This window comes from Scyliorhinus canicula, chromosome 3 (genome assembly GCF_902713615.1).
Source record: "Scyliorhinus canicula chromosome 3, sScyCan1.1, whole genome shotgun sequence".
Taxonomy (NCBI): Eukaryota; Metazoa; Chordata; class Chondrichthyes; order Carcharhiniformes; family Scyliorhinidae; genus Scyliorhinus; species Scyliorhinus canicula.
This window is the reverse complement of record NC_052148.1, coordinates 261,151,293-261,169,115: the sequence shown is the minus strand read 5'-3', so window position 1 is coordinate 261,169,115 and position 17,823 is coordinate 261,151,293. Positions and strand designations below refer to the sequence as shown.

General features: G+C 50.8%; 1 protein-coding gene across 1 annotated transcript in view; it reads left to right on the top strand.

Annotated features, from left to right (window-relative positions):
• Positions 1-6,481: 6,481 nt before the first annotated feature.
• hadh (hydroxyacyl-CoA dehydrogenase) overlaps positions 6,482-17,823 on the top strand; it is a 49,006-nt gene continuing 37,664 nt past the window's right edge. The window contains exon 1 of the mRNA XM_038792694.1: positions 6,482-6,699. Coding sequence (XP_038648622.1) covers positions 6,589-6,699 — 111 coding nt within the window. The 5' untranslated portion in view covers positions 6,482-6,588. The remainder of the gene's footprint in view (positions 6,700-17,823) is intronic.

The window sequence follows — 17,823 nt, the reverse complement described above, 5'->3', positions numbered from 1 at the left end:
GTCCCCAATCCAGTCTGGAAAAACTCGGGGTAGTTTGACAACACCTTGATTAGGCCTCCCGAGCCCATTCAGAAAACCCTCTGTCAGTCAATTTGGACATGATGTGGAGATGCCGGCGTTGGACTGGGGTGAGCACAGTAAGAAGTCTTACAACACCAGGTTAAAGTCCAACAGGTTTGTTTCAAACACGAGCTTTCGGAGCACGGCTCCTTCTTCACCTGAAGAAGGAGCCGTGCTCCGAAAGCTCGTGTTTGAAACAAACCTGTTGGACTTTAACCCAGTCAATTTGGAGGCATTGTAGCCAGTTACAGCCGAACAAACTTGGGTAAAACAAGCGGATTGCTGCCCGTAGACCATTGGGGCCACCGTATTCCCCACTATGGCCAGCGGCTCTCCGGTGTACATAGCCAACTGAGCCCCGTACTCCCATCGGAGCCTCTGAAAAATGTGCCTTCTGACAACTGAGACAGTAGCATCTGTGTCTAACTCCATTAGTAATGGGTGGCCATTGAATCGAACCGTGACCATAATGAGGAAGACTTTCAGCGATGCAACGCAGTTCAACTGCAGACAATCATCTATAAAGGGAGTGGGAAAGGGGCAGGTGGCCAGTCTTAGCATAGCAGTGGGTGGATAGACCATCCCGTAGTCAATGCCCCCTGCGGCTTTTTCCACCGCACTTCCCCCAACACCCAAGGTCTTCCTCATCCGGATCGGGGGAGGGGTCCTGCCCAGCTGTTGAGATCCTAAGGCATGGGCCCAGGCCGGAGAACAAGGGTTACCTGGCCAAGGGGCCGGTGTGCTCTGGAGCGCGCCGTGAGCTGAGGACCTCCACTCCTTGCAATTCCTGTACGCCCTGATCTGCGCTCTCTCGCGACAGGGCGATTTCCACGGCCCGTTTGAGGTCCAGCTGAGACTCGGCGAGCAACTTCTGCTGGGTCACCAAATTATGCACGCCACAGACCAATCTATCCCGCAACTTTTCGGAGAGGGCAGCGCCATAGTCACAGAATTCTGCAGTGACGCGGTAGCGTTGGACGATGACAAATAGCTTGGAATTGAAATAATCTGTTACAAATGCTACCAGATCCGTGGACGATTTTGAATCCAGGGCGACGGGGTATGTCAGGTTCTTAATCACACTAAAGGTGGGTACCCACAGGCCATCAGGAGGATCGGGGTCTGGTGCTCATCTCCGATTGTGACATTGGTCTAAAAATAATGCATCCATTCGACATACTGCTGTACCTGCATCAAATGAGTTCAACTTCCTGAAGTGCGGCATCGCAACAGCACGCGAACCGCCCTTCAGAGATCTGCGGACAGATGGCCAGGTAGGTCGAAGGTGGCATCGTCTGCAACTCCACTTAATCCTCGTCGCCAGTGTTGAGTTCACAGAGACAGCCACATGGAAAGCATTGGGAACTAAAGGTTAATTTACAGAAGTATGAAAAGACCATGCACACCAGTCCCGGCAGGGACTACCACGTCCGGCTCACACTCATACTCCGATGTCCTCTCCTGCTGACGAGGTGGCCCCATCGTACTCCACGAGACTCTTGGAGAGAAAATTGGCTCCAGACGTGACCCACAAAACCCCCAAAGGGTGTAAGGGGCCCCTCACACCCATGCAGGTCAACCCCAAGCCTAATCCCCCGTCGTGTGAAAAATGCCAGTATGGCACCTTAACAATGCCAGCCTGGCACCTTGGCATGGCCCCTGCCAGCTGGCACATAGATGGGACCATCAGTGACAGGGTGCCCGAGGAAGCACCAGCAGTGCCAGGGTGCCAACCTGCCCAGAGGGCATGCACCTGGTGACCTCCCATGCCTTGGTTAGATCTCAGGAACACATATTAGAGTGAGACCAGCTATCTCACTCTAATATGCAGATTTGCCAGAAAGTGATCAGGTGGGATTCACATTGTGACATCTTGTGAGATCATGTTAGATCCCACGAGGTGTGGCGAGCCGGGGTAGGTCCAGATGTGGCAGCATGGTAACACAGTGGTTAGCACAATTGCTTCACAGCTCCAGGGTTCCAGATTCCCGGCTTGGGTCACTGTCTGTGCGGAGTCTGCACGTGCTCCCCGTGTCTGCGCGGGTTTCCTCCGGGTGCTCCGGTTTCCTCCCACAAGTCCCGAAAGACGTGCTTGTTAGGTGAATTGGACATTCTGAATTCTCCCTCAGTGTACCCGAGCAGGCACCGGAATATGGCTACTAGGGGATTTTCACAGTGACTTCATTGCAGTGGTAATGTAAGCCTACTTGTGACAATAAAGATTATTATTATGGCGTCAACAGTTAGTCTCAGAAACGGAGATCCCACCCCTTTTATTACAATTATACTGTTCTGTTGCTATACAGCGTCACCCAGTGGCTACAGTAGAGTGAAACACAGAGGCTGAAATCACATGAACACTCTTCTACCCACATCATAGAAGTCATAGAATTTACAGTGCAGAAGGAGGCAATTCGGCCCATCGGGCCTGCACCGGCCCTTGGAAAGAGCATCCCACCCAAGCCCACACCTCCACCCAGTCCCCGTAACCCACTAACCCTACCTAAGGGCAATTTAGCATGGCCAATCCACCTAACCTGCACATCTAGGGACTGTGGGAGGAAACCGGAGCAAACACGGGGAGAACGTGCAGACTCCCCACAGGCAGTGACCCAAGCCGGAAATTGAACATGGGACCCTGGAGCTGTGAAGCAACCATGCTAACCACTGTTATGGGGAGAAGGCAGAAGAATGGGGATGAGAAAAATATCAGCCATGATTGAATGGCAGAGCAGACTCGATGGGCCGAGTGGCCTAATTCTGCTCCTATGTCTTATGGCCTTACTCTGAACCGGTTTGAGGCCTAGGGTGCCGGGTCGATATCATAGAATTTACAGTGCAGAAGAAGGCCATTCGGCCTGTTCTTGAAAATACAGAAAAATGTGCCATTTGAAACATGGAAGTCTGGCAATATCTGGTCTGAGAGGGTACAGGGAAAGATCCCACAAAAGGTTAATAGCAGCTGCAAAGAGCAGGATTGTAAAATGCAGATTATCAAACACACAGGTTTCATGTGGTAAGATAAAACAAAGGCTCACACCTTCATGGAATGTAACTATCTCAGGAAGTATCTGGAAAGGCATGGATGAGAGTTTCAATTGACGAATGTTTAAAACAGGCAGGTCTTTCAGTTAAATTTTAGCATACAGCTAAAAGCAAAGTCTCACACCTTAATTGAAATAAACTCTTAGTAAACAGCTGGAAAGGATGGTAGATGCTCAGTCGAATTTGGTGTAAATTCTAAAGTGTAAAATTCTATGGACATCAAGTCAATTAAAAGAAAATTGGAGACGACCAGTCTACGGGAGACACAATTTGAAGTCAAAATCAAAGGCAAAGTTATGAGCTGGGGACAATCGGAAAATTAAGCGATTCAAAAGCAGGAAGTGGAGGTAACACCTATTGAAACCGGGGCGTTTTGTAATCAGATCTGAGAGGTGACGTTATGCGCAAAGTGAATAGTTGGTTGTATTTGGATGTTTGCATCAAGGATACTTTTTGACAATCAGAGGGAAGTAAGTTAATTTACAATAAGGCTCTAAAAGCTTGGTAATTGTCAGAAAGATAATATAAACCCAGGGAGCAGCAGCAACAAGGACAGAGGACAGAGCAGAGGAAACCAGCAACAGGAGAGAAGGGGAGGAGAACTCAGAGAGAGAGAGAGAGAGAGAGAGAGCTCGGTCATGGGAAAGACAAGGCAAGCAGCCGAGTTTAAACAGTTATACATCTAAGGAAGACTAGAATTTAAACAGGAGTCAGAGTCAGCTTAGAGATAGTTAGCAGAGTTAGCTCTTATAGCTCAGTACATGGATCGACAAGACAGCAACAGAGCTAACCAGCGAATACATCCCAAGAAGATCAGAATTTAAAGAAGATTGAGTGTCAAGGTGGGCCTGAAGGTCTCTACAACCAACCAGCAGCACCCAGAAGCAAGATCTTTTTACCTTCCTGTAAAGAAAGTGTTTGCAGCTTTTAAAAGAAAAAATATCATAATAAAATAACTTAACTTAACCTGAAAAAGTGGTTTATTCCTGAAAGTCTACGTTACTCACTTAGCAACGCAGGACCCAGGACATCGATGCTACTAAGTGGTAAGTAGATAAAATCTTCGGTGAAGGTATGGGTTATACCGGGGGATAACTTGAAAATATAGTTTGACCTGAATGGCACCCACTGAAGCCTGCATCGGAGTCAGGGAGTGAGAATCCCTGTTCACCATTTTAGAATATTTGCCCTTTTTGGTATAGGGGGAATTCTAAGAATAGTGGTGTGTTTTAAAAACAGGCCCATCGAGTCTGCACCAGCCCTTGGAAGGAGCACCCTACTTAAGCCCACGCTCTCATCCTATCCCTGTAACTCAGTAACCCCACCTAACCTTTTTTGGACACTAAGGTCAATTTAGTATGGCCAATCCACCTAACCTGCACATCTTTGGACTTGTGGGAGGAAACTGGAGCACCCGGAGGAAACCCACGCAGACATGGGGAGAACGTGCAGACTCCGCACAGACAGTGACCCAAGCGGGAATTGAACCTGGGACCCTGGAACTGTGAAGCAACTGTGCCATCCCCTGTGCCACCGTGCTGCCCCACGGTAGCATATAGTGCCTTGATGGGACTGAAGAAGTCCCAGGTGTTGTGCTCGTCAGCAAGAGGTTGTCTCAGTCCATCACTGGTTCTTGATTTGCCTTGTTCGGCTTTGTACCTCCACCATGGCTGATTGATGAACTTTCCTGTTTGTCTTGCTGGCTATGTCATTCTGCCAGGCATGGAGAGCTTCCCTCTTCTCGTCGATGAGGCCTTGGATGGTGTGGTTGTTCTCGTTGAACCAGAAATGCTCTCCTGTTACTATTCCAATATCGAGATGACTGAATCAAGCTCCAACGCCTAAGTGCCGATACAAAGCCGACATCTTTAAACATGGGTATGCTGTTGTACATTAGCAGACACACAGTCCTTGACAGAGGGTAGGTCCGGCTCCAGCGGCAAGGAAAACTCGACAACTGGGGATCTCTCTATTGCTGCTGACTTCATCTGCCATCGATACCAAACGAGTATCTTCCGCTTGATCTGCCGCTGAGGACTTGTTTTGGATTGCGTTTTGTCTGGTTCCTCCCCTCTGACCTTACTGTCATGAGTGACCCTGCCAGAGTTTAAGACTCCCAAGGGTATTTATCTTGAAATCAACACTACATTCAGTTCTGTCCAGACCCCTCATGATTTTCAATATGTCTATCAAATCTCCTTTCAAGCTCCTTCTCTTCTCCAAGGAAAATGGTCCCAACTTGTCCAATCTACCGATATAGACCATTCCTCGTGCTTGGAACCATTCTTGTGAACTCTTTCTAATTTCCTGCCAGTGATAATTTAAAAGTGCATAACTGAAAATGTAAAAATCTCGGAATAAAGTACAAGGTTACACATTCCTTTCAATTTATAAATTACCTTAAATCACATCTCTCTGAAGTGGTTGCACCCGCTAACACAAAGGCTAAATCAGTTCAGGCTTTTTGCATGACTCTCAAGGGTGGAGAAGTGATTTTTGGAAGTTTTGGTAAAAATGATACAAATGCAAGTTGTAGCTGTTGACAGGACAAGCAGCCCTGCAAACTTCCTCAGTGCAACATCTGATGAAGCAGGAACTCCTGTGCAGTGATTGACAGGGCGGCGGGCCCCGCGCAGGACAGTGATTGACAGGGCGGCGGGCCTCGCCCCGGACAGTGACCAGGGTGGATGGCCCCGCCCCAATCAGTGATTGACAGGGCGGCGGGGTCCGACCTGCTCAGTGATTGACAGGACGGCTGGCCCCACCCCGGGCAGTGATTGACAGGGCGGCTGGCCCCGCCCCGGGCTTTAATTGACAGGGCGGCTGACCCCGCCCTGGGCAGTGATTGACAGGGCGGCTGACCCTGCCCTGGACAGTGATTGACAGAGCGGCAGGTCCCGCCCCGGGCAGTGATTGACAGGTCGGCTGGCCCCGCTCTGGGCAGTGATTGACAGGGAAGCTGGTCCCGCCCTGGACAGTGATTGACAGGACGGCTGGCCCCGCCCCGGGCTGTGATTGACAGGTCGGCTGGCCCCGCCCTGGGCAGTGATTGACAGGGAAGCTGGCCCCGCCCTAGGGCAGTGATTGACAGGTCGGCTGGCCCCGCCCCGGGCTGTGATTGGCAGGGAGGCTGGCCCCGCCCCGGGCTGTGACTGGCAGGGTGGCAGGCCCTGCCCTGTACAGTGATTGACAGGGCGGCTGGCCCCGCCCCGGGCAGTGATTGGCAGGGCGGCTGGCCCCGCCCCGCCCCGGGCTGTGATAGACAGGGCTGCTGGCCCCGCCCCGCCCCGGGCTGTGATAGACAGGGCGGCTGGCCCCGCCCCGGGCAGTGATTGGCAAGGCGGCTGGCCCCGCCCCGCCCCGGGCTGTGATTGGCAGGGAGGCTGGCCCCGCCCCGCGCTGTGATTGACAGGGCGGGTGGACTTCACCCAGGCGCCAGCAGGCTGGGCGGGAGGCTGAAGCTGAGCTCTGAGCCGGACGGACATGGCGTTTGTCAGCCACCACTTCGTGCGGTCCCTATCCTCCGCCAAGAGTTTGGCCGTCAAGCACGTCACGGTGATCGGCGGCGGCCTCATGGGCGCTGGTATCGCTCAGGTAAAGCCCAGGTCGGTGAGGCGGCCTGACCCTCCCGCGCTGCCCCGGCCGCCGAGGCCCGGGTGACGGCCCCAAGCCGCTGCAATAACCCCTTTCCCTCGACCTTGGTACAGAACCCGAGTGTTGGTGAGGCATGTCGAAACTTCTCCGGCTGCACTCATCAGGACACTCGCCATGAATACCAGCAGCAGGAGAAACTAATGAGAGGAGAGATTGGTCAGTGGGCTGTAATTGGCAGAATCATTGACATGGAGAATGCACTAGTTGATGGTGAATGACAGACAACTGTCAAGCATTGTTTGACATTTACATCCGGCATCTCGACCCTGTTTGGTTAAGGCATTGCCCGGGGAAAGAACCGGCTGTCACTGATTTTGTTTCTCTGAAACGGGCACGATATGTGTTAAAGTTCTTTATGTCTGCAAAGAGTGAGACCCTATTTATTAATATATGTAGGTTCCAATACACCAAAATGCTCCACATTTTGAGCCCAACCGAGCCCAATCTTAAATTGGTTACTGTGTACGTGTGTGAATTTGACATCGCAAGCCAATGTTCCACTTAAGGAATCGTAAGAAGTCTCACAACACCAGGTTAAAGTCCAACAGGTTGATTTTAAATCACTAGCTTTCGGAGCACTGCTCCTTCATCAGGTGAAGTCTTCACCTTGTAGCTTGTAAAATTTACAGTGCAGAAGGAGGCCATTCGGCCCATCGAGTCTGTACCAGCTCTTTGAAAGAGCACCCTACCCAAGCCCACACCTCCACCATATCCCCACCACCCAGTAACCCCACCCAACACTAAGGGCAATTTTGGACACTAAGGGCAATTTAGCATGGCCAATCCACCTAACCTGCACATCTTTGGACTGTGGGAGGAAACCGGAGCACCCGGAGGAAACCCACGCACACACGGGGAAAACGTGCAGACTTCGCACAGACAGTGACCCAAGCCGGGAATCGAACCTGGGACCCTAGAGCAGTCAAGCAATTGTGCTAACCACTATGCTACTGTGCTGCCCGATACGGTTGTGTTGTGTGACTTCTTACTGTGCCCAGTCCAGCGCTGGCATCTTCCACACCACTTAAGGAAGCCATAGATATTTATGCTGCAGCACCAGATCATGCAGGAGGGTGGCACGGTAGCACACTGGTTAGCACTGTGGTTTCACAGCGCCCGGCTTCGATTCCCAGCTTGGGTCACTCTGTGCAGAGTCTGCACGTTCTTGCCGTGTCTTCATGGGTTTCCTCCGGGTGCTCTGGTTTCCTCCCACAAGTCCCGAAAGACGTGCTTGTCAGGTGAATTGGACGTTCTCAATTCTCCCTCACTGTACCCGAACAGGTGACAGAATGTGGCGACTACAGGATTTTCTCAATAACTTCATTGCAGTGTTAATGTAAGTCTACTTGTGACAATAATTAAGATTTTTATTCTGAGACCCGCCACCATTACGTGAATCAGTGCTCATTAAACTTATGAACTTGGCAACTCATGCTGTTGAGTTCAATTTAACAAAACCATGCCCAAAAGGTGTTTCCATGGGATCCTCTCTAGGCCCAGCTCGCGCAAGCATCTTTGTTGGGTTTCATGAGAAACATGTTCTTGATGAAATAACTCCTAATCACCTACCCCTTGTATATTTCCATTACGTGGATAATACATTTGCTACATTTCAATCTATAGTTGCATGTAATAATTTCCTTACATGTCGTAATAGGCTCCATCCTGCGCTCAAATTCACCTTTTAAATAGAGCTGTCAAACGAACTCCCTTGCCTTGGCATAATGGTTGAGAAATGAGCGATGGGGTTCAATACACTATAAGATTGGTCTTATCGACAACCTTATAAATTGCGTGGGCAGCTATTTGCTGCCCATACAAGCGTGATGCTGAAACAAGGCATCCTGTGGAATAATGGTGACCAGATGGTTTCACGCTGTAGATCACATAAAACTCATGAACAGGCCTAAGGCCACTTTGCTCCGAAAAGTGTCCAGTCGACCTCCGATTACAATGGCAGAGCAAGGTACCTCAAACATTTGAGTAACCGGTGAAGCTGGCTGTTTTCCAATGCTACTATGCAGTAGCAAAATGAGTGGTATTCGCCACTAACAGGACGATGTTGTCAAGCCTAAAGGACATTCTGCTTATCACACAAATGGGTAATGCTAACAAATTCAGTACCGGTGCGATGTTCGATACGTAGGCTGCACGTCCAAAAGACTGGCAGATTGTATCAAACAGCATGTCACAGCTGCTGTCCGCCATGGGCAAGGTACCCAACCAGCCCATCCTTACAGAACTTTTAAACACCAACATTAGATGTGATTTTCTAAGTAATTCTCCTGAGTGCTAAGCATTACACTGACAACCAATTTAAAATAGTTGGGTTGCGATGTTGTTGCGCATTTGCATGTACTGGAAGCTATATATTTTCATCCACGGGACCCTCTTCTTTGCAGGCAGAAAGGACACGGACACACATTGCACCTGTTTCAGCGAAACAAAATAAGTGATCAGCTTATGCTGATTTGTTTCTCAGGACAATACCGTAACCAATCAGGGTCAAGCTGTCTGGTTTAAAATTCAAAAATGTCTGTCAGTCACCATCATTTGGTGCATTCTTCGTAGCAACACCTCTACCAATCAGAGTCCACTTGCCAACCAGTCAATGTTCTCTTCGATAAATTGTTGTTTTACCCTTCTTGCGAAGTGTTCTGATGAGTGCAAGACGGAAAGCTTTGATATGTCTTTATTCTGCAGTAATTTATTTTTGTAGAGATTTGTGTTATCCCATAAGTTCAAAGTTTGCAACTGAATAAATATCTAAATTGTAAACTCAGAAGTATTTACTTAAACTTTGGTAATGTGTTTTCTGGTGTGATTGCACATGATTGTTTTGTGAAGTTTAGAAATCTGAAAACTGGAATTTAACCTCTTTCATTGGAAATCCTTAGCTTTTTATTGGTTTTTGTTTTTTTTTTGTTGAATTTCTGTTTTCTTTTTTCATCTCAATCTTTCTTGTATCTAATTTTGGTACTTGCGTCTTTTGTTGACGTTGTGTTTCTTTAATGTCCTTGGAGTGTGGTTCTAGCCGACTCTCAGCTTAATACAACCGATTATCTGACATAATGCCAGTATTGGAGCCTGGGGAGGCGGAACAGAGCAAAAAGAATTGGGACAGAGGAGGGGTGGAATGAGACTTAAAGGGAGATAATAGCTGGAAAGAATGGGCTCCAGAGGCAGGGCGGAAGAGCAGATTGAGCAGAGCTGAAAGGAAGTAAGTGAGGTGGAGATCTGACCAGATGATGAAGGCGGATAAAGGGAGAGACAGCATGTAACCTGAGTTTCTGATGGTTGGGATGGCTCTGAAGATTATGCAAAGTTTGACCAGTATTATTGCCCCAATGGAGGTCCCGGGATCGGGACCATACGATTTCCCATGACCTCCGCGGAATATGAACTGCCCCTTTAAGGGGGCAGTGCCTCCCCTTACTAGGGAGAGCCCCAACTCACATAAAATCCTCGGCCTGGGTGCAGGTCGGACCAAGGCGACCATTAGGGGAGGGGAAGGGTTTGGATTTGTATCACAATTGTTTGTCAATTTCTACCTATCGTCTACGCATCCTGCTTGCCGTGGATTCAAAAACCAGCTTTTGATATTTTCCAGTCTTTCTCATAATCCCCATAAAACCTCCACTCTCTTTCTTCCTTTCCCCCCATCTCTGATGTGTAGTCGCTCAAATTAACTTAACACCTCCAGATAAAATGCACACCAAGCGAGACCTTTGTTGTACGGCAGAAATCTTAGGCTCTCATCTCATAATCTACCCCAGGATGCCACTGGCACAGACGTGCCGGGTTTCTGAGGGTGTCTTCACACAATTCTGTTTCAGGGTCAAATGGCCTGATTTATTTTCTTTTTGAAAATAACAGTATAATCAAGTTAGTTTTGCTATCTTCAGAGCCCAAGGAATCTAAATCACTTGTTTGGAAACAAAAATAAGCAAATCAAAAACAAAAGGGCGAATTTTCTGTTTAACAGTAACCAGAGGACTTCCGGTTGCGGCTATGACTAGCTAAGCCGCACATTTGGAAGCTCCTGCAACAAAGGTGTTTTTGGGCCAATTGGAGGGCCCCAACGGCGCTGAAAAAACGAATCCCGGTGGGGGAAGGTCCCCTGAGGAGAGCTAGACCGATTTTATGGTCGGTACCCGGAGTGGAGCGGCAAGAAAAACGGCAGCAGCTCCCCAAAAAAAGCGGGGGAAGAAAATCAAAATGGCGGCCGGCGGTGCACCGGAGGAGTGGAAGAAATGGGCGGAGGAGCAGCAGGCCGCTCTCCTCCGTTTTTTCACGGAGATGAAAGTGGAACTCTTAGAGTCCATGAACGCGACGGCCACCAGGTTGGTGGGAGCCCAGGCGATCCAAGAGGCGTCGATTAAAGATCTGCAGCAGGAGATGGCCGCGAGGGAGGAGGAGGCCACAGTCATCGGGGCAAAGGTGGAGGTGCACGAGGCACTCCACATGAAGTGGCAGAGCCGCTTCGAGGAGCTGGACACTCGGATGAGGAGGAAAAATTTGAGGATCCTGGGCCTGGAAGAAGGCCTGGAGGGGTCGGATCTCCCGGGATATGTGGCGGAGATGTTGAGCTCCCTGATGGGGGAAGGGGCCGGTCCGGCGCCCCTGGAATTGGAAGAGGCATACCGGGTCATGGCCAGGAGGCCTAGGGCAAACGAGCCCCCGAGGGCGGTGCTGGTGCGGTTCCAGCGGCTAAGTGATCGAGAGAAAGTCCTGAGGTGGGCTAAAAGGGAGAAAAGCAGCAAGTGGCAGAACTCGACGGTAAGGGTGTACCAGGACTGGAGTGCGGAGGTGGCAAAGCGGCGGGCCCGGTACAACCGGACAAAGGCGGTGCTACACGCGAAAAAGATCAAATTTGGAATGTTGCAACCGGCGCGCTTGTGGGTCACCTACAAGGACCAACATCATTATTTCGAGTCCCCAGAGGAGGCCTGGACCTTTGTACAAGAGGAAAAGTTGGACACGAACTAAAACCTGGGAGCACCGGCGGTCGTAGCCGCCGGGGGACTCTTGATTGTGCAAGTGGCCCTTTTCTTTTTCAGGCCAGGTCGGAACTGGGTAACAGTTTCGTGGAGTGTTTGGGGTGTTTTTTCTCGAACGGTTGACTTTTCTGAATATTTTGAAGGTTTCGAGTTGTTGGGTGTTTCTGTATATTTGTACTGTTGAAATCTCTATTGTGGGTCGTTGGCTTCTTATGGGGTGTTTTTTCCCGTTTCCAATTTCCCTTAGTTATTTACCCCTCTTACCCTTTTTCTTTGGGTGCTTGGGGGGTTTTTTGTTCTTTTTTTTTCTTTTCGGGTTATGGTTATCTGCGGTTATTTATACTGTTTGATGGAGGGTGATGGTTGGGCACACTGTTAGTTGATAGTTAGTTAATTATTTTGTTATTTAAGTATGTAGTTAAGTATTTATGTATTTAGTTGCCATTGGGTATTTGTATTTATATCGTTAAGTTGGGGAGACGGGACGGGGGGGAGCGGGTTGATTATGCGGGTCTTTCTCGGGGGTTTTAAGGGGATCTTTCACGGGCGCAGATGGGGTGAACCGGGAGGAGTCGGAATGTGGCAGGAGCAGCCGGGTCAGCGGAGACCAGCTGACTCTCGGGAGTACGATGTGGGGTACATCGCGGCTAGGAGGGGTCCTAGCCAGGGGGGGGGGGGGGGGGGAAGGGGGGGGGACTGGGGGGGGACACCGGGTTGCTGCTAGAAAGACCAGGGACGAGAAGGGGAGAGCCGGGGGGGGTGGGGGGGGGGGGCCATCGCTATGGGAAGCGGGTCAGAAAAGAAGGGATGACCCGGGGCGAGCAAGGGACAAGACATGGCTAATCGACAGGGAGTAGGGACGGGTCGCTCTGCGACCCGATTGATCACGTGGAACGTAAGGGGGCTGAATGGGCCGGTCAAAAGATCAAGGGTCTTCTCACACCTGAAGGGACTGAAGGCTGATGTAGCAATGCTGCAGGAGACTCATTTGAGGGTAGCAGATCAGGTCCGCCTGAGAAGGGGGTGGGTGGGACAGGTGTTCCACTCAGGCTTGGATATCAAGAACCGGGGGGTGGCGATTTTGGTGGGAAAGAGAGTGTCGTTTGTGGCGGCAGAGGTGGTGGCAGACAAGGAGGGCAGGTACGTGATGGTGAGGGGTAGGCTGCAGGGAGAGAGTGTGGTACTGGTAAATGTGTATGCCCCGAACTGGGACGACGCGGGTTTTATGAGGCGCCTGCTGGGCCTCATCCCGGGACTGGAGGCAGGGGGCCTGATCATGGGAGGGGACTTTAATACGGTGTTAGACCCTGGGCTGGATAGATCGAGTTCCAGGACGAATAGGAGGCCGGCAGCGGCAGAGGTGTTAAGGGGGTTCATGGAGCAGATGGGAGGGGTAGACCCATGGAGATTTGGTAGGCCTAGGGCGAGGGAGTATTCTTTTTTCTCCCACGTCCACAGAGTGTACACTAGGATCGATTTTTTCGTATTGAACAGGGGGCTGATACCGAGAGTGCAGGACACGGAGTACTCGGCCATTGCGATATCGGACCATGCACCACATTGGGTGGACGTGGACATGGGGGAGGCGCGGGACCAACGCCCGTTGTGGCGCCTGGATGTAGGGCTGTTGGCGGACGAAGAGGTGTGCAGAAGGGTGAGAACGGGCATTGAGAACTATCTGGGTACGAATGACACAGGTGAGGTGCAGGTGGGGACGGTCTGGGAGGCCTTGAAAGCAGTGATTAGAGGAGAGCTGATCTCCATAAGGGCACACAGAGAGAGGAAGGAGAGGCAGGAAAGGGAGAGGCTGGTGGGGGAGCTCCTAGAAGTAGATAGGAAATATGCGGCGGCGCCAGAGGAGGGGCTATTAAGGGAGCGGCGTAGCTTGCAGGCCAGGTTCGACCTACTGACCACTAGGAAGGCGGAAATGCAGTGGAGAAGGGCGCAGGGTGCGGCGTATGAGTACGGGGAAAAGGCGAGCAGGATGCTGGCACACCAGCTTCGTAAGCGAGATGCAGCCAGAGAGATTGGGGGAGTGAGAGAGAGGGGTGGGGATGTAGTGCAGAAGGGGCAAGAGGTGAATAGGGTCTTTAGGGACTTCTATAGGGAATTGTATAGGTCTGAACCGCCGAAGAGGAGAGGGGGAATGAAGAACTTTCTCGACAAATTGGGGTTCCCAAAGGTACAGGAGGAGCTGGTGGAAGGGTTGGGGGCGCCGATAGAGCTGCAGGAGCTAATTAAAGGGATAGGCCAGATGCAGGCGGGGAAGGCGCCGGGGCCGGATGGGTTCCCGGTGGAGTTTTACAGGAAATTTGTGGACTTGGTGGGTCCAGTGCTGGTGCGAGCCTTCAATGAGGCGCGCGAGGGGGGGGGTTCTGCCTCCAACAATGTCGCAGGCCCTGATCTCCTTGATTTTGAAGCGGGACAAGGACCCGGTCCAGTGCGGGTCCTACAGGCCTATCTCCCTCTTAAATGTAGATGCCAAGCTGTTAGCAAAGGTCCTGGCAACCAGGATAGAGGACTGTGTGCCAGGGGTAGTCCATGAAGACCAGACGGGGTTCGTGAAGGGACGCCAACTTAACACAAATGTCCGGAGATTGTTAAATGTGATTATGATGCCAGCAGTGGAAGGGGAGGCGGAGATAGTGGTAGCGCTGGACGCGGAGAAGGCATTTGACAGGGTGGAGTGGGAATACTTGTGGGAGACGTTGGAAAGGTTTGGGTTTGGGGAGGGATTTATCAAGTGGGTAAAACTGCTCTATTCAGCTCCGATGGCAAGTGTGGTAACAAACGGGAGGAGGTCAGAATATTTTGGGCTCCATCGAGGTACTAGGCAGGGATGTCCCCTATCTCCCTTACTCTTTGCATTAGCGATTGAGCCGTTGGCGATGGCACTGAGGGGTTCAGGGGGGTGGAGAGGACTGACAAGGGGAGGGGAGGAACATCGGGTCTCGCTCTATGCGGATGATTTGTTGTTGTATGTGGCAGACCCGGAGGGGGGAATGCCGGAGGTAATGGGGATACTAGCGGAGTTCGGGGACTTTTCGGGATATAAATTAAATCTGGGGAAAAGTGAGGTCTTTGTAATACACCCGGGAGACCAAGGGGAGGGAATTGGGAGGCTCCCCTTCAAAAGAGCAGTTAAAAGTTTTAGGTATTTGGGGGTGCAGGTGGCAAAGAACTGGGGGACCCTACACAAGTTGAACTTTTCCAGACTGGTGGAGCAGATGGAGGAGGAGTTTAAGAGGTGGGACATGGTGCCGCTGTCGCTGGCAGGGAGGGTGCAGTCAGTTAAAATGACGGTCCTCCCGAGGTTCTTGTTTTTGTTCCAGTGTCTGCCCATCTTCCTCCCCAGGGCCTTTTTCAAGAAGGTAACGAGTAGTATCATGGGGTATGTGTGGGCACATGGCACCCCGAGAGTTAGAAGGGTCTTTTTGGAGCGGAGTAGGGATAGTGGAGGGCTGGCGTTACCCAACCTTTCAGGATATTACTGGGCGGCAAATACATCGATGGTACGAAAGTGGATGATGGAAGGGGAGGGGGCAGCCTGGAAGCGCATGGAGAGGGCGTCCTGCGGCAACATAAGCTTAGGGGCACTGGTAACGGCACCATGGCCGCTCCCTCCCACGAGGTATACCACGAGCCCGGTGGTGGCGGCCACCCTCAAGATCTGGGGGCAGTGGAGGCGACACAGGGGGGAAGTGGGAGGTCTGATAGGGGCACCACTAAGAGGGAACCACAGATTTGCGCCGGGAAACACAGGAGGGGGATTCCAGAGCTGGCAGAGGGCGGGTATTAGACAACTGAGGGACTTGTTTATAGAGGGGAGGTTTGCGAGCCTGGGAGAGCTGGAGGAGAAATTTGGGCTCCCCCCGGGGAACACGTTCAGGTACCTCCAAGTGAAGGCATTTGCCAGACGACAGGTAGCGGGGTTCCCCGCGCTCCCCGACAGGGGGGTGAGTGATAGGGTGCTATCAGGGGTCTGGGTCGGGGAGGGGAAGATCTCGGACATCTATAAGATTATGCAGGAGGTGGAGGAGGTACCAGTAGAGGAGCTGAAAGATAAGTGGGAGTTAGAGCTGGGGGAACAGATAGAGGACGGGACATGGGCAGACGCCCTGGAGAGGGTCAACTCGTCGTCGTCATGTGCGAGACTAAGTCTCATTCAATTTAAGGTACTGCATAGAGCCCACATGACGGGGACAAGGATGAGTCGGTTTTTCGGGGGTGAAGACAGGTGTATTAGATGTTCGGGAAGCCCTGCGAATCATGCACATATGTTTTGGGCATGTCCGGCACTGGAGGAGTTCTGGAAGGGGGTGGCAGGGACGGTGTCGAGAGTGGTGGGGTCCAGGGTCAAGCCAGGATGGGGACTTGCGATCTTCGGGGTTGGGGTGGAACCGGGGGTACAGGAGGCGAGGGAGGCTGGAATATTAGCCTTTGCGTCCTTGGTGGCTCGGAGGAGGATCCTGATTCAGTGGAGGGACGAAAGGCCTCCGAGTGTTAACACCTGGTTAAACGACATGGCAAACTTCATCCAATTGGAAAGGATCAAATTCGCCCTGAGAGGGTCGGTGCAGGGGTTTTCCAGGCGATGGCAACCCTTCCTAGACCTCTTGGATCAGAGATAGAAACTGAGGCCATGACAGCAGCAACCCGGGAGGGGAGGGGAGGGCGGGGGGGGGGGGGGGGGGGGGGGGGGGGGGGGGGGGGGGACAACGACGAAGGAAGTACGGTAGCGGCGGTGGCACGGGCAAGGCCTGCCCGAGGACGCTGCTAGAAATGATAAGTTGGTCTGACTGTCGGTTCGCCGGCGGGGGGGGGGATTTTTTTTTTTTTTTTTCTTTTTCTTGTTAAGTAGGGGGGTTTGACTTTGTTTTGTTATAATTTAAATGTAAATGTAGGGGGGGTTAAAATGTTTGTATTTTGAAAAATTCAATAAAAATTATTTAAAAAAAAAAACAGTAACCAGAGCAAAAGCTTTACTGATGATTCAGAAATTTCGAAATCTGATATTGGAAGCAGAAAAATACCATGTGAGGAATGTTCATTTTGGTGAGAGACTTATCGACGAACTGATAAAATTGTCAATGTGAAGGATAGAAGATTACTGACGTTTGCAAAGAGTTGGAATTGATGGAAGCGTTATTAGCAATCTTTACTGGGAACAGTAAGCAGCAATTAAGACCTGATAAAAGGAATGAAGATAAAATGGACAAAGACCAGATTTTTTTTTTTCCAATTAAGGGGCAATTTAGCGTGGCCAATCCGCCTAACCTGCACATCTTTGGGTTGTGGGGGTGAAACCGACATAGACACGGGAGAATGTACAAACTCCACATGGACAGTGATTGAGGGTCGAACCCGGTCCTCGATGCCATGAGGTAGCAGTGCTAACCACTGCGCCACTGTGCCGCCTCCTAACGTTCAAAGTCGAGTTCAAAATGAACAGAACACTGACCAAATGGGCAGTCTGAAGCAGTCACTGATAGGGGATGCTTGAAGTAGCAAATCAGATCAGTTTGAAATATGAATTGAAACGTGAATGCTAACAAGACAAAGACATTGGTAAACACAGAGGGGGATGTGGTGGCGTTGTGGCATTTTCACTGGACTAGTGAACCAGAGATCCCTGGGAACTCGGGTTTGAATCCCGCTACTGCAGATGGTGAAATTTGAATTCAATAAACAAATCTGTAATTTTAAAAAGTCCAATGATGACCATGAATCCATTGTCGACTGACATTAAAAAGAAACCCATCTGGTTCACTAATGTCCTTGAAGGAAGGAAAGCTGCCATTCTTACCTGGTCCGTCTGGCCCACACGTGACTCCAGACCCACAGCAATGTGGTTGACCCTTAACTGCCCCCTCAAGGGCAAATAGGGGTGGGCAATAAATGCTGACACCGCCTGCGACTCCCATGTTCCATGAACGAATTTAAAACAAACATAAGTAGACCACCCAAAAATAACCTTCGGGTGATAGATAAGGAAATTGGAAAAATATAGAAAAATATAGAAAAGTATCTGGATATCCCATATAAAATGGTCAATGAAATGAAA